This window comes from Pyxicephalus adspersus, chromosome 6 (genome assembly GCF_032062135.1).
Source record: "Pyxicephalus adspersus chromosome 6, UCB_Pads_2.0, whole genome shotgun sequence".
Lineage (NCBI taxonomy): Eukaryota > Metazoa > Chordata > Amphibia > Anura > Pyxicephalidae > Pyxicephalus > Pyxicephalus adspersus.
This window is the reverse complement of record NC_092863.1, coordinates 16,502,981-16,520,715: the sequence shown is the minus strand read 5'-3', so window position 1 is coordinate 16,520,715 and position 17,735 is coordinate 16,502,981. Positions and strand designations below refer to the sequence as shown.

General features: G+C 36.5%; 1 protein-coding gene across 1 annotated transcript; it reads right to left on the bottom strand.

Moving 5' to 3' along the window:
* Positions 1 to 6,285: 6,285 nt before the first annotated feature.
* Positions 6,286 to 12,557, bottom strand: LOC140332409 (keratin, type I cytoskeletal 19-like). The gene is made up of 8 exons (XM_072413677.1): positions 12,096 to 12,557; positions 11,198 to 11,280; positions 10,584 to 10,740; positions 10,340 to 10,501; positions 9,515 to 9,640; positions 9,123 to 9,343; positions 7,692 to 7,714; positions 6,286 to 6,347 (listed from the first exon to the last, which is right to left on the bottom strand). Exons 1-8 carry the CDS (start codon positions 12,555 to 12,557, stop codon positions 6,286 to 6,288), a joined length of 1,296 nt encoding a protein of 431 aa, XP_072269778.1.
* Between the last annotated feature and the right edge of the window lie 5,178 nt (positions 12,558 to 17,735).

Here is a 17,735-nt window from a genome sequence, read left to right as displayed (position 1 = left end):
CTCAGCTGTGCAGCCTCAGTGCAGGGGATAACGAGAGGAAAACACATCTAGAGGTATACAAGGATGCTGCAACCCACAGAGCACTAATCCTAAATCTCGAGCAAGCAGAGGGAATAGGCCGAGCACACCCTCCTGGCAGCACTGTACATTAAATAGGGGTTGCAAATGGCAGACAGATAAAGACAGTGACACAGGAAAAGGAGAGGACCCTGCCCAGCAGAGCCTACAATCTAAGATTTCCATCTGCTTTAACTGAAGCCATAGGCTAAACATACTTCTAAAATTGAAAGTAACCCAATCCTGAAACCTACCCTTTGACGTAGGAACAGACTTAACATGCAAACAATCGTCCATATTGAAGTTAGCAAAATTGTCTGTGCTTACATAGCATCAAAACCCTCTAATGCTAAGATATAAGAGCTACAGTGGCAACTTGTGGCATAGTCCAATGTATAGACGTTGCCTCCATCGTTACCAGTATCAACGTTGTGCAGGACCTGCAATGTCTCTTCCAGCCTCTAGCACAGGGGTGTAGTGGGGCAGGCACGGGTGGGAATGCCGTTCCCTCACTCTTTCTCTTACAAAGAAGTCTTTGGTGGTCCACGGCTCAGGCCGCTGGGGGGGGCGCATTGGTCAGAACTGCATTGACCAGAGCCAAAGACCACGTACCCACATAGGCTCCGGGCAGTGGGCGGAGTGTCCCCCTAAATACAACCCGCCCACTCTCCCTCCGCAGGCTCGGAGGGCCTGAAAAGTTATTACTGTGCTATTGTGGAACCATTTATATGGGTTTATATGTACCCCAGTTAAGTTTTTTAATTATTTCTAGAGAAAGGTGTCCAAAGTGGGGATACAGGATGCATTGGCTTTCTAAAAAATAAAGTTGGCCTGTAGCTATGTTAGCGAAGGGACGCATGACAGGGTGAGGAGAGAGGCAGGAATGCAAGGGTTAAAAAAAAAGTGCGGGGAAATTCAAAAAAAGTCCGGGAAAGAGGGACCTATTGATTGGTGGTGAAGTTGTTATGGGTGGGGAAAATTAAGATATAAATAGGGAGACTGGGGGGATAAGGGGGCAGTTCTTATGGAGGGTGCATTGAGTTGAGTAACTTTTTCTCCCTTGTCATGGCAGCAATGTGGGCTTTCTTTCAAAGGGTCCATGAAAGGGTTAATGTTGTTGGGGAAGAAATAAGGGGGTGAGACACAGTAGTATTTTTGGGTTTTTTGTTGGAGGGTGGCCTTGCACGACACTCGGTTGTCGTGGGGGCTAGGTGTTTTAGTGGTGGGCATCCGCTGTTTGTCCCCGAGGCGGCGGGAGGGCGCCTGGGGGCCTTTGTCCGAGTTTGTTTTGAGGTATGGGGAGCAGATGGGTTGGGGTTCAGTTGGTCTGGGTCAGCATTCATGGTTTATCTACTCTACCCTAGTCAAGCTTTTTCCATGCTTTCATGATATGTAAGTAAAAAGACTGCGAGGGTGTATCTCAATGAAGATCTCAAGGAGCTGACATAGGTAAGTATTAAACGTAGGCGTTATTCTAAGCTCAGAGCAATTCTTAATGGTGAGTCCAGCTCTTTTGAGGCAAACAAGACAATGTGCAAAATAGAAACATGTTTCAAAGCATAGCTATAACCAAGCACATTATATGTTCAGTAATCATGATGTTATCCAAGCACTACTTTACTCTAAATAACATTCCCATTTCTAGAAGAATTATATTAAGGTACTTGTCAGCTAATAAATACCAGTCCATACAGCCCAGTCACTGGCTGAATTATCATGCATAAGTGGCCACATGAAGTTTGTATGCAAAATAACAAATCCCAAAGCCTGGTATGCATTGACTAACTTCTACATCAGCCTGTAATATCTCAAAGATGAGGTCACAGGATCCTTTGGTAATGTGTTAATAGTTATTTAATTTGCTTTATTCATCTTTCTGACTTTTCCTTTATGAAAAATCATCTCCCAACTACATTTTAGAGATATATAAAAAATAATAAATTAAAAAAAATAATTAATATACAACTTTGACATGATTTTGTGTTTCTAACTTTTTTATACTCTATAAAATATTACATACTGTAAAATACATTTTCATGAAAGACAATGTACTGCTTTTAGACATATAAATTCAGTGTATTGCATTCAATAGTTATTTTGTATTGAATGCAATACAAAATAACTGGAAGTACCCGCCATGCCCCTAGCGACAGCCGCAAGCCGGGAACTCCCGGGGAACGTCAGCACACTCACCGGGGTACAGATTGAGGAAGAAGACGCGGCCAGAGGATGGTAGGACACTGGAGGACACCGATGAGACCAAGTAAGTGTTTATTTTTTACTTTTTTTACTACTCCAAGTGTGACTCGAGACTGCTTTCAGCTTGTTTTTTGTTACCCCAAATCACACTCCGGCCTACCTCTGGGGAGGTTAAACAGAACCTCCAGGCAAACCATGAAAATAAATACTGTTGTGTTGTCTTAAGATCAGAAAGCAACCCCAACTGACCTTCAAGTGTGCATAGGGGCTAAAAACCCTATATATTACTTTTTATTTATTGTATTTTTTTTGCACTGACATGTTACACCTCTCTTTATATATAGTCATGTCACTAATTTTCCCTCAGGGGGTCTCACAACTTAATGTCCCTACCATAGTTATTACCACAGTCTAAGGGCAGTTTTTTTTTATTTTGTTTTTTTAAGAAAAAAACAAATTAACCCAATTGCATGTTTTTGACATGTAGGAGGAAACCGAAGCATACAAGGAGAAAACATTCAATCTCCTTGCAGTCCTTGTGTCCTGGCTGAGATTCGAACCTGTAACCCTGCGTTGCAAAGGCCAGAGTGATGAGATATATTGTAGAATACCCCGAAGCTTACAGAAATTGAACTATTTAAGCTTCAATATCACCTCCATAGTTTCACGTCTGTAATCTCCCTTCCTGTGATTCATGCCTTAGTACTAGGTAGGGCGAGTGGAGTTCGTTCATCTAAATCAATTGATGGCATAATTACCATTATTTCATTAAATTTTGCCTAAACTGAAATGTTTTCACTCATTGAGCTATTAAAAGAAAATTTAGTTAGAAATCTTTTTAAGAAACAAGAATAAAGATGTGCAGCCCAATAAATCCTGCTTCTTTAGTATTTTAATGCTAACAACACCAGTAAAAACCAAACCAAAGCCTACCAAAAAAATTCTAGATATTTGCCAACATTTTGGAGATATGAAAACTTTTAATTTTGCTCATGCCTAGTATTTTGCAAAAATGTGATAGAGAGTCCTAATGAGTGTTGAATTTAAGATGGACAGACCAGAACTGTTGGAAAACATGGACCCTTGAGGACAAACGCAGCTATTGATTGCTCTCTCATGTAGAGGAAAGCCAATTTTTTTTATTAACAACAAATTAGGGTAATATAATGTTATCAGTAAAAACCAATCCCTTCAATCAGTTTGTAGCAGTCAGAACAAGGAAATGTAATGTGTAATGTAATAGATATTTGGTTGTTTTGGCTTTAATATACTTTGGCGCTCATGTTATTAGATAAGATCGTTGCAACATATTATAGATTTGCTCTTGTGTTCAAAGAACAAATCTATTTTTATTGTGGTCATTCCTTAGACACTGTTTATTGCATTTATCTAAATTGTATTACATAAAGTGATTGACAGCAGCCAGTAGTTTATAGGTACATGTCTTCCTCAATTTGTTTAATAATTTCCCACGATATGAATACCAATGCAATTTATTAAAGTGTAAAAGCTAAGTGATTGATTTGAGTTTGTTAATTTGCTGTATATCAAAAAAAGTCCTGTTTTTTTCTTTATCATTTTAATGTGTTGTCCTTTTTTGGCGTTTTTTTGTTGACTTCCTTAGAGCCGTTTGACTACAAGTCCTGAATGTTACTGATCAGAATATGCTTTTTAGGACCTGTGTTGGTAGGCTTTGGACTTGTGCTGATGGCATCAGTTCAACATCAGAATGTTTCTATGATCCTTTGAAATTCATTGCTTCAAGCTCAAGTTTTACAATTCCACAAAGATCAAGTAAACAAAATGGTGCAGGATAATATGGCAACAAGGTGAAACTTTCCTGTGCAAACATGTGCACAGCCTTTTGATAGTTATGGTAAACGCATATGTCAATGAACATTTAGTAGACAAGGACCAAGTGTTGTTCCTTTTTAGAATGAAGTGCCCCAACAAGATATTATTATTACAAAAATGCAGATTTTAGACAACTGACTAAATGGCAACTTGCTCAGATATTGGATTTACATCTTTTTTACCATCTCTACACAGTTGATTTGATGAGAAAGGGTTTTTTAAGATTTACTACACCAATCACATGTCAGGGTCTTGGGCTTTTACCCAACAAAGTAAGACCCAGATTTGGGTGTTTCCCGTTAACATTCATCTAGTATGGTATGAGGACTAGATTGATGATTGCATGTGTTTCATATATGACTAATTCTTCAGTTCCAAACATAAAATGGACGAGTGTGTATAACATTCATAGCACTTATATTAAAATATACCAAGAATGATCAACTTGGATGGTCAAGAACATGGTATATTGCATGGACAGTATACTAATAATTATTAAATACCTGCAGATTTACTAGATTGTGAATTTGAGCTATCAACTGCTTAGGAAGCAAGGATTAGATATTTATGTTTTATAATCTTGTTCTTTACCTAACCAAGAAGTGCTACTGTGATTTCCCGTAAAGTATAACTGTATATATCTGTAACATGCATCTGTAGAAACTGAACTTTCCAACACCAGATCATGCCGTTTTACAATCTGCATTGGACCTACCTTCGGAACCTATTGAATACACAGTAATTTTGGACACCTTGCTGAGACATAAAAGCGTAGGTAAGACTATGAATATCTATGACAAATTTCTGTGATTTTATTTGGGCTTTAAAGATAATAGGCTTCAGATCTCATCTTTATAGTCCCAAAGCCATTTACATTTAATAAAGACAAGGATCAATGATGATGCAGGACTCAGGAACCAGTTGGATTGGTTTACTGTATTTTGGTAATATGATTGGCTGTTATGCTATTACTGAAGTTTGGGTTGTTTTGAAAATAAATAATAGAAATTATAGAAATAAAACTTTATGGTAAGCGTTCACTCGTTTACTGCCTTCACCAACCGATATGTAGTTTCTAATACTTAGTAAAGAGTATTGGGATTAAGAAATGTTAAGTGATAAGGCATGTTCTACTTTGGGATTTCAGCAGTTGTGGCTCTGACTAGAGAGAACCACTAGAAGCCATTTACTCTGTTTCCTTAGGTCTCTTATGGTCATATAAAATATTATCAAGAAAGACGACCCAGGAATGGTCATAATTGGAATGTATCATTTATTATGAAGATCATTAAACACACGCGACAACATTTTTGATTTGAATGGAAATAGATTTATTAGAAATAAGAGTATTACAGAGCTTCAGAATCAAGTCAACAATTTATGTGATAAGACCAGTAAACTAAAAAATTATTATAAATGAAAACTCTACTTAAAGAAATAAAAGGTCATCCTTGATGTCTCTTTATAATGGCAGCTGGTTGACTACCATGCTGATATGTCAGCTTTATTACTATATGAGGGCTCCATACTTGTTGCAGGTCATGGTTCATAAAGTATTAGAGACAGCAAGGCAGTCCCAATGTTTCTTTGAATTATTGGAGCCATTCATAACACCAACAAATATCTGTTTGACAGTTTCAGACATTTAAGAAAGCTGAATATACCTGAGTTTGTTTAGGGAAGCAGGGCAAACACCAATGCTATGAGAAAACCCTTGGTAAAAAATGTATTTCAAGCTGAACTCCAGGCAGATTGAGAACATGAATTATTGCAATTAGGTGTTTAATAATACATATTTAAATGTATTTTAATAAATGGATCTATTACAATTTCTTTAAAAGCCTGGAGTTCAGCTCTATCTTCTTTGTAATATAAATAAAGTTTTCCATGTTTTATATTAAGGGGTCATATTTGTCCCCTTCAAGTTCAAGTTAGTAATCTCACTGAAAGTAATTACGCTGAGCCACTCCTCAGCAGTGCAATGACTGATAACTTGGAACTCATACAGTGCATTTGTATCTAAAATTTCAACTAAATTTTTACCTGTTAACTTTGACATAAATCTGTTAGCATTATGAGCAGTTCTATATTTTTTTTGGTTTACTGGTCCCTTAAATGTGACCTTATAAAGACGACTCCATAACACATGTCTGCTATCCATTCCATAAACGAGTATTAACACTTGGTCTGGTGAACTTGTGTTGAGGTGAGCTGAACCTTTACACCATGGTGAGTTTCTGAAAGCAAACATAGAATATAGTAAATTTCATAAAAATACTCCTTTTTTATTCTATAAAACTCACTTCCAAAATAAAACATTAAAGTCTTTGATGAATTATAAAGTAGCATTTGAAAGAGTTTGGTTGCTCAATAATGTCTGTAGGACTAAAGTAGGTCTTATATTGTATAAAAAAAAACAAGAAATACATAAAAGGAGCACCTGAGTTGAGGACATCCAACATACAGACAACTCCTAGATACGAACGGGACTTCCCTGCTGCTGTGTGCAGGATGAAGCTGTATGGGGGGGGCAGTTTGCATGACTTGCAGAACAAATGGTTTGTTAAACACAGCTGAGCAACATCTTGTAACTCTTTAAAGACAAAGACAAACTCTGCAGTCATTTCTTTTTGCATAACAAAGTACAGCTTGCTGATCCGACTTACATACAATTTCAACTTAAGAACAAACCTACAGTCTCTATCTCGTATGTAACCCGGGGACTACCTGTAATGTAATAAAGTTTACTTGTTAGATGTGGTTGTAATTGCCTCCTTTTTTTTTGGTATTTGTTCTTTTATTGTAACTTTGTGACTCATCTCATCCTAGAGGGACAATGCTAACTCTCTATATTTAAGATCTTCCATTGTCCTCTCCATAAAATTGAAGAGAAGGTTTAACACCCATATAGACTTCCTTACACCAAGAATGGGATTATGTATGTTCAACGGATTTCATTCCTCCAGTTCTTGGACAACGGTCTATTGTGATTAAATTAGGGTGTTTGTGCTCTGTAGATATAAATACTGGGGTATTTTCCTACACTGGTTAAACTAATAAAACATCTTGGAAAGTTGTTTTTAAGATTAAAAGAACAAGGCCAGTTGAATGTGACTAACTATTACTAGATATAAAAGGGAGGTGTTCTGTAGTTCACACAAGCTCTTGTTGTTGTCTGTTATTGTCTTGTTATTGACTATGTCCTCTGGTTCTAGGTGTACATATAAGCGGACCCAGACACACCCAAACAGAACGGTGTCTATACTCTATTGATCCCAGCAATAGCATTGATATAATACAGATGTATATCCATGCTTTGTAAAATACCTCCCTGGTCTGATGCTTTTCACCGTCAATGGACGTAATTGTTTGTCTGTGTGAATAAGTCCAACTATGGGTGAAATTCTCCAAAGAAGGAAAGTCATTATGAGGGCTTGGGCGTTTATGTTGAGTGAAACAATTAAGTGTTATTATTAATATTGGTAGGATACATGATATGGAGACATTTTTCTAATTTTGTTAAAACTCTGCTTGGGGAACCTGGACTGCAATTGTTTAAAAAGCTGTATTTGTTATCTTACCAGTGGTGTTGTGGACTGGAGCTCTGTGAAGAAAAAAAAAAAATAATATTTATATTTTTTAATATTAAGTTTAAAAAATACTGAACATTAGCCAAGCTTAGAGACAGGTTAAAGCGTAATGAAAGTTGACAATTGTCCAAATATGATTAGATTGGGAACAAATACGTATAGTCAACCTGCAAATAATAATGTAAATTGATAAAAAACACTCAATTTGGTTAATGTCCTTAATGTCCCTAAATAAGGACAGAACAGTAGGCTACTTGCAGCACATAAAAACTTTTTGGTATTGTATGAAATTAAAAAATACCTTTTAATAAATATATAGGAATTATAAAAACCTTTTGCCTGGACGACCACAGCGGGCTCATTACTCCTACACTCTTTGGACATAATAAAACCTCCCTATTTGGAGTACATGAAGCTGAATTTAACTACTGAAATCGGTAGACATTCTCTATATCAATTGATCCATGTTAGGTTTCATCCTTTCATTTTGTCGTCCTCTATCAATGTATAACTTATCCAGATCTCCAATGATATTGATTGTGAAATTCTACCCTTCTTGGACCCTTTTTATAAGGAATTTTTTCTTCAACAACCTTAATAAATCTTCCCATGATCCATGACTCAGTGAGCCCCCCAAACAATTATCGCTGTCTGAACCCATAAAAAGCACCTCAATATTTCTTTATTTGGGTCTACACCCGACTATTGATATACATATATTGCTTTTATTCTTTGATTGGGCATACTATCAACACTGTAATGTAATGGTCTCTATTATCCCCTGAAGAAGCCCACATGGGCAAAACGAAATCCTGATACACGTTTGTAAAAACTTTGTTGAAGGATACAGTGTATTAACCTCTGTTACTCCTATTTTTATGGTTTTTATTATTCTTGTATATTTAATAAAAGTGATTTTTTAATTTCATACCTAAAATTTTTTCTTTGCCGCAAGTAGCCTACTGTTCTGTCCTTATATTTTCTCAATTGTCTAAATATGGCAAAAGAGGGTATATGAGGTTTGATATTTCTTGTCTTGGGTGTAACCAGTGCCCTACCTACATATTGCAGCACCCATCCCTAATATATTTATTGATGATAAGCAGAAGACAGAAAAGCAGAAAAAAAAAGCAGAAAAGCCTACTTTTATATCAGCAACTTACTACCAAAGTATAGGAATGTATTAAAGTTGGCCATAGAGGACTAAATTATCATTTTAGTAGAATAAAACATGGATAGTCTGATCTATACCCTTACCATTAGAACCCCAGCCAAAATAGAGCTATCCAACACTAGACATAAACAAAAGGTAATATTATTCTACTAATATGTATGGATTACCTATCAATAACTGCCATTAATTAGCATGCAATTGACTTGCACGCTATATCATGTATTTGCTCTAATTATTTTTCTACATACTGGATGTCATGTCCTTCAAGAAGACGTTTGTAAGTGGCAATTTCCATCTCTAAGTGGTTCTTCTGGTCCATGAGGATCTTATAGGCTGCATTTTGCTGTTCCAGGTCAAATCGTGTCTGTCCAAGTTCTGACTCCACATTGTTGATCATACATTGTAACTGGGCCAGCTGAGATTGGTAAGCGGCTTCAGTTTCAGCCAGGGAGTCCTCTAGAGCTGTTTTCTGAAAAATAAAAAAAAGTTTTGAACCATGCCTGTAATTATAGCTGTGAAAATGTATAACTAAGTTATTATTTTGCAACATGTACTGCATATTACAAATGTACTTTTTTAAATATTCCTTACCTTACTGCAACTTTTTTATAAAAGTTATAGTCAGAGATTCATTACTTACCACACTTAGTTGGCTTTGAAGTTCGATTTCCAGTGTTTGTACATTACGTTTCAGCTCAATAAGGTCACTAGTAACTGACTGCAACTGTTCAGCCCCGAATACCATCTCTTGGTTCAATTCTTCACTCTGTGAAAGATGTAGAAATCAAAAGGATGGCTTTGAAAAAACTTTAAGTTTTCATTCAGTGAATAGGGTTTAGAAAGTACTTTGAGTTGTAAACACATTAAAAAACATATATAAATGTAGAGACATAATGAAGAGTGAAAACACGGGTAAAAGACCAAGTGTTCCAAGTTTTCTTTTTTTTACATTTTTAATACCTTTTTGTCTAATAATTGATCTATATAATCCCAATATAATTTTTTTTTACATATTGTTATGATTCCTCTGCTGGAAGTCTTTTTCAACCTTCTTTATTGGAACAATAATACTTTCTAAGACTTGTTTATAACTTCTCCTCAGCTATGCTCTCGTGTTCTTGATCTCGACTTTATATGAGAAATATTGCCCTCTAAAAACTTATTCACACCCTTCATGTATTTATTACATTGTTGACCTCTGTATACCAATACATAAATATAAATACCAAATCAACCACATATTATGATAGGCGTTATGGCATCCTAAAATTTGAGTCCCAGCCAGGGATGTTAAAATTCAATTTTTAGATTTATTTTTTACATTTTTCTCCTAAAATTTTGAAAATATTCAACATAACTTGGGTCTTTAAGCTGCTTTGTTTGTCCTTGTAGTTAATATTATGGTAGACACATTTTTATACATCCTTTTTATACATTTTACACATCCTTTTGAAAATGAACTTACCCGTGCAAGGAAGATATCTTCCACCTCCTTGAGGTTTCTCTCCATAAGGTTTTCATACTCTTGTCGAATCTCAGACAAGACTTTGTTCAAATCTTTACATGGAGCAGCATTGACTTCTACACTGACTCTAGCACCTAGTTGGGTGCGCAGACAGTTTACCTCCTGTAAAAATATTAAGAATAAATTGGTCTGGTACTAATACACTTTATAAGTAGGTTTCTTAGATAATTTTGTTATGCTTCACCTCTTCATGAGCCTTTTTCAGCTCTTGGAGCTCTTCCTCAAGGTTAAAGACATTCATTTGAAGGCTATCTATCTCCATGTTTATTCTCTCCAGGACACTGCGAAGACCCTTGATATCAGCCTCAATGCTGTTTTTTAGATTGATCTCCAATTCATATCTAAAGAAAGGAAAGACATAAAGTATTGAAGGTAAGCAAACATAATTACTAATAGATAAATAGTATGTGTCCACAATGTGCAGAAAGCCAAAGAAACCCATTTTTATTAACCATTCCAAACTGCTAAAGAGTATTCAAGGCTCAACAAAGTGTCATGGTGGTGGAGGAAATGAGGATATGCTTAATCCTTGTAAGTACGGTAACTTTGTGTAAGTATGTAAGTCCATAGACAAAATTCAGTGGGCATCAAGAATAAATTGGGGCAGCGGAGAAGCATAATGAAGATAGCAGCAAGCCATTTTACAATGCCTTACAATGCAATATGTGTTACTATATATATATATATATATATATATATACTGTCTATATCTTTAATATTACTTATCTATTACTATTAAACTTTTACAGAAATATACGGATACAACATTGCATTATTAGTCATTTTATGTAGACTTACTTGTGCCTGAAGTCATCAGCTGCTAGTTTTGCATTGTCCATGCCTAAAAACACTTTAGCATTTTGCACATAGGCTGCAGGGATCTGTGGAAAAAGCAGGATGTTAGCATTTGGAAACTAATATCTGATTTTTTTTAATGACTTTACGCTTTGCTCATAAGATATGTGTGAATTACAACAGTGCTGAGCAACCATGCATACAAAATGGAAACAAAATGAAATGAAATCTTCAAAGGTCCACCATTAAAAAGAAGATATGTGTTGGGGATCTCACTCTGGTTTTTTCACAGTCAGATATAAAAAGATAATGATATGGATTATTAATGATTGTAAGTTTTAGAATGAAAGGCTATCCTCCTTTTTGGGGTTCCTACTCTACGGAACATAATGGCAACGAATTAATATTTTTAGAATATATATGATAACTACAAATAACAACTCCTTTAAATAAACATTCTGATGATCCTAATAAAAATGTATAAATCAGTTAGTTCTTTATGTTTTTGTGCCATATATACAAAAAAGGTTTCTTTCTAGAGAGAAAGATCTGCAAATTGTATTTGATGCATTGAATGATGTAGCATATTATTCTAGCAAGCCTTTGAAATTAAATAAAAATATAAAATTATTATTTTTTATAATGCCAATGTAAAATGTAAAACCCTAAATCTACAGAGATTCCGAGACAAATATAATATGATATGTGAATATGGTGACCATTGACACGCCTTATATATTCTCCAAACATCAATCAATGTATGCACCTCCAGAAGCATAAACATCTGGTTTATTACCAAAAATTTTAAGCTAAGGGCATTTGGAGCTTTTCTTTTGGCAATGCCAGCAAGTAAACATTTTTAAAAATCATTTGTGATCTAAAATCCTTGTCACTAACATACCTGACTCTGGAGCTCCTGGATGGTCCTATAGTACTTGCTACAATCTGGTAGACCATCAGGTTGATTCTTCTCAAACCACTCTCTAATGTTCCTCTCCAGCTGACTGTTTTCTTGCTCCAAGGAGCAAACCTTTTCCATGTACGTGGCTAGTCTGTTATTTAGTAGTTGCATTGTTTCCTTTTCATTAAAGCACAAAAGACCATCATTCCCAAAAACTCCATGAACACTTTGGTGGTTGAAGTGGTTTCCATGACTGTAACCAAGAACAGATCCAAAGCTGGTACCATGGCAGAAATGTCTGGAGATGCTAACGCCTTTTCCACCAGATCCACCATGGACACTGGGAGCTCTAACATGTCCTCCATGTCGGGCCTGCTGATAACCTCCATGATGGGAAAGGGTCATTCCTGGGTGGATTCCTTGGGTGGATCCACACTGAACTTGCTTGACAGTTTGGTTCATGGTGATAATAAATAAGGACTGCGTTAGTTGCACACTTGGTGGCACTAGTAGTAGTTACACTGCTGCTTGAGCCTGGAAGTACAGTTGAGCCTTGCTAGTGGGTAACTTTTATACAGCCTTAGAAGCGTCATTGAATGAATGTCATTTTATGGACTTTTAACAGGCTTCCGTTAGGGTGGGAATATGGATGTACAGTCACTAATGAAAAGACCATTGGTATGTAATCATACAGTACATTGGGTCACACCCTGGCCATTTGACTGACAAGTTATTGTAGTCATTAGGTTATTAAAGTAAAATAAATACACAATAGGTCTATTTAACCATAGATATAAATGAATGGTTCAGACACATTGTTCTCTAATGAGTACAGATTTTTTTTAGGAAAATACAGTAACAAATTGAATCACCTAACAGTTTACTTTTTGTGAATGCATTGATTTGTTCATTTTAATTATTATGACTAATGTCAGTTAAAATAATCATCAATTTTACAAATACATTTGACACACTGACACAATGCCTAGCTAAATAAAGTTTTGGTTTAGTCATGAAAATATGAGGTGGGGGGGATGAGTGGCAAAAAATTTTTCAAGCTGTGGGGAGGGATTTTTTGCATTAGTAGTCCAGTACTTTAATCAACTATTGGATTTCCATGTCGATTGACAATATTTCTATTGTACCGTCCTATTGGGGTCCTTCCTAATAATAATACAACTTGTACTGGAAAGAGGAGGGGGTGTGTGCTTGCCCTCTCTTTTCCATATGAGCTCCATAAAAGTCTCAATGGCAAGATTAGATTCTTGTTGGAAAAGTGTTATTATGCTGTTTTGAGTAACAAGTTAAGAGATGTAGGCATCAGGTCTTAGCAAAATTTGAGCTTGCAACCCCCTGGATTACAGGACCAATGCTCTAACCCCTGAGCTAAGGAGCCCCGGAGGCCCACTACAGACAAGGATTTTTGGGATGGGTGTGATAGATAACTTGAGGAATTAGGGAAAAAGACACTGTCAGGAGAGTAGGAGTCAAACCAAAGCCTCCAGGGGAGACTACAACCTGAATACAGCGTCTTAGACCTCTCGGCCATCCTGACCCTCTGGTCAGGACATTTAGACATGGGGCTATCGATGCTGCTAATATGCTCATCCAATGCAGTAGTTGCTTTTTTAGGCCTACATGTCGTGGCATTTGATATACTCTATATGGCTGTTATACCCTGAGCTGAATGAAAATCAAACAGCTCTAAAGTGGGAGCATTAGATCTGAATGCAATCTGGGACCAGGAGCCCATTTCCTTTTAAAGACATCCTCTTTTGCCTACAGCCCACTCACCTGAACTTTACGACTTTTGCTCCAACTTTTGCTTTCCTCGTTCGTCGGCGTCGTTGGTTACTTTTTTACGAACGATTTTTTGCCCAATCGATCGTTCGATTGGAACGATAAAAATTGGAAGTGTGTACGCACCTTAACACAGTTCGCAAGAAGTATAAGGTTAGACTCTTGTTGGAAAACTGTTACGTCGATTTGAGTTACAAGTTAGGAGATGCTTACCCAGCTAGATTTAAAATTCACGATCCCTCGTTTATAAGACCAGTGCTCTAAGCCCTGAGCTATGGAGGTCTAGATGTCCACTATTGCAGAATTTTACAACATGAACAGCAATGTGTGTGCAGTTAGTAATATGGTGCTATAGTGAAAGTGATCATGACTTTAGGGAAGAGTATAAAAATAATAATGGATTGGAGGTAAATGTTGGTGAAGTTACTGTTTTATCTCCCCTGTTAATTGTGCCCTTGTTAGCCCATGGTTGGAGACATTAGGTGAATCAAATCACGCACTGATCATGGAGAATGTGGGCGGCAATGATCAATTCAGTGCCACACACAGTCAAATGTTAAAATTTACCTGTCTGGTTTTTCTAGCAAATTTCTTTTAGGTTAAAGCAGCATGGGTATAAAAAAAACTAAAAATTCTTTCTGTACTTCATTGTAATCATTTTGATCACCACAAAAAAGGATGCTTTCCCTATCAAAGGGGAGTGAACAGAGTGAGTTTTCGGTACAAATTTTAAGACTTAGTACACATAACCGGCCATCCACTGCCAATTCCGTGTTTGCCCAACAGCTTCAATTGATTTTCTGATTGGTATATAACTGGTCAAGAGTTCCAAAACATGGCACATATACAATATTTGTTCTGAAATTTTAGTTGGATTTTAGTAATTGTTTATATGGCTTTTGTTGAAGTGGGCTGGGTTTATACTTGGAAATATAATTATATATAGTTATTTGTTTCTATCAGCGGTTGGCGACTGCTGATACAGAGCATCCAGTGTAATATTTTGTAAGGAACGTGCCAGGCTGGAATTAGGAAATAATTTTAGTGAGAAGGGTGTGGATCTTACCAGGCTGGAGGCTAAAGGTCAGATGGGCAGAATGGTATGGTAGGATTGTTATCAGATACTTCCAAGATTGTCTTCCCACTCATCTGTACCTTTAAAGCATCTCACCTTACATCTTACACAAGTTTGTGAGTAAAGAGTTGATGATTTATTGTTCATTTATCACATTTTTTTCATTTTGTTAAAAATGATGTAGCTGTTTACCCCATGTCACACAGTTTTATCAACATTTATGAGGTAAACAGAAGGAAATAGGTTGATGAATCCTTTAGACATGTGAATAGAGGAGTACCCCGCTGATCATTTCTTCTGACACACCTGTCAGAAGTCATGAAACTTGTCACCTGAATATGGTTTGCTTCTCTGGGTTTGGCCTGTGCTGTAAACTCATTGGAGTCACTTAGAAAACACTTCAACATAAATCATCACTGGGTTTAAACTTCATGACCCGGGGAGCTCGGACCTTCTAGCCCATCCCTTATAAACACCATTGTCATAACTGCCTTCTACTACCAACCACGTTGTACACTAGCCCAGCCCCCTCTGGCAACACTACCCTTTTTCTTAACCCCTTAAAAGCTCTGGGCTAGGCCCAGCCCCCGGTCATGTAGTCACTGCGCCTAATTCTTACGGCTACGTGCCTCTCTTGTCTGTGTGTTAAAATCAAAACTAAGGTTTATTTGTTTTGTCACGTAAAGGAAACAGCATATGAGATAAAAATATATATTTAAAAGTTATAAGGAGAATAAATAAAAGCTTCCCTTTTTTTAGCCAGGTGTCGCTAATTATTCACCAATTCTAGGGGGTAAAAATACATATTCAAACTTAAATAAACATCTAAAAATAGTAGTCTGTACTCATGTATAAACTGAGTATAAATCTCTGCTCTGTTGACAGTCTACAGCCATGAAAATATTTTATTTTATAGATTTTCAGTTTCTCCTTTCCCTGGGTGAATTTACGTCCCAGAGAATCCTGACAAATCTAGAGTAATGGGCAGTTTGTACAATGATGTCTGATGGATGATGACAGTAGATATGCTGAGACTTGTGGGCAATGGTGTGTTGCACCATGAGAAAATCTGCTGCCAATTTTGTGCTCCATCAGCTTTCTGATTTTCTTTTAATCAGTTGGTCATCAGTCCCAAAACACAGTAAACACATGTAAAATAATCTGCCTTTGCATGTTTTCCACTTATCACCATAATATATTTATATAAATATTTAATAATATTTACTATATCTCTCCATAACCAATTAGAAATCCAAAATTAGAATGCTAACGAATGCTTTGTTGCAGATTTTCCGTTTTATGCACTTCAAATCTGGTTGTCTTGGATAAGAAGTAAAAATAGGCCCATTCAAAAATTGGCCCTAGAGTTTGGGTTTAGGCAGAGCACCAGTACAAAGAAGGTGTGTGAGCCCTTATACAAAATTCTATACACATGTAAGTGTGTATATTTTTATTTATTTCTAACAATCATAGATTACATGATACATTTAGATAAGAATGTATAGGTGTAAATGTAATAATAAATATATTTACAATAGTAAAAGACTTTATAATAGCATTTATTATGTAATATGTCACTCAAAAGTATTTTGTTATTGTCACGGCCTTCTATTCCTTTGTGATCCTGTACGTGCCATTTTTTGTCTTAGTTTGTAAGGACGTCTCCTTCTCGAGATAATGACATGTTTCGGGATAATGACGTTTCTTCGTATTATGCTCCTTCGGCACTTGTTTAGTTTCTCGACTGTTCACAATGGTTCACTTAGTCCACTTTCCTGAATTTGAGGTGCCTCAGGATACAGTGACTACGTAACGTGATTGTTTGCCAGATGATTACTTTTTTCTCACTGCCCCCCGCCCCCTTCTCCTCCTCACTTCCACCGAGTGGGGAAAACCGTTGTAAACCACATGACTTCTCTCCCAGGTCGTCCTTCATAAATGTCTCGTACATTGTAAACTGTTAACCACTGTCAAGTAGCCTGTGACCCACATGCCTTTTAAATTTTGAAACTAAACAGACTTGCAAAACCTAAAAAAAATACAATACAAATTAAATAAATAAGTGTTCAAATTGTAATAAAAATTTTTGGACAAGTTGTGCTTCATAGGCCCTGGAGCAATGTATCGGCTGCACCTCCCTCTCCTTGGGCCTGGTTTTAGGACTACCTTTTTAAAACAAAGGGATCACTGCTCATTAAAAAAAGAAATTCCATTACAAAGGACATTAAACCTCTATGTGTCCTGTGTCCAAAGGAACCCTTTGGCACTTACTGTGTGGCCCAAAATACCCCTGCAGACAGTATGAATAATCATACTCTGAAGCTGGATCACAGATGTGAAACCATTGATTTGTTAATAGGCTTTGGATGCAATAATCTCTAGAAGTTTTATGGTATGTGTCTTCAGTCTATAAATCATGCCACCAGTCTTAAATAACTCCCAAAGTATGTCAAGCATGTCAGCTTTCTGCAGAAATAAAATCACTAGATATTGTTTGTGGGCATTTATTCATGTCGGGGGCTACAATTAGGGCCCCTATAATAAATCAGTTGATCAACATCAGATAGAGTGATGTTAAACATGCTTGATAGTTATTTTTGCTTTCTTCTGAATCAATTATGTAACTTTATATTTATGGTTTTATCTGGGATATACTAGTTTGTGGTATGTTGATTTTCCTAGTGGTTGAACTTGATGGACTTATGTATTTTTTCAACCTGACTTAGTATGTAAACAAGCTTTTATGTCAGTATGTATAAGTCAGC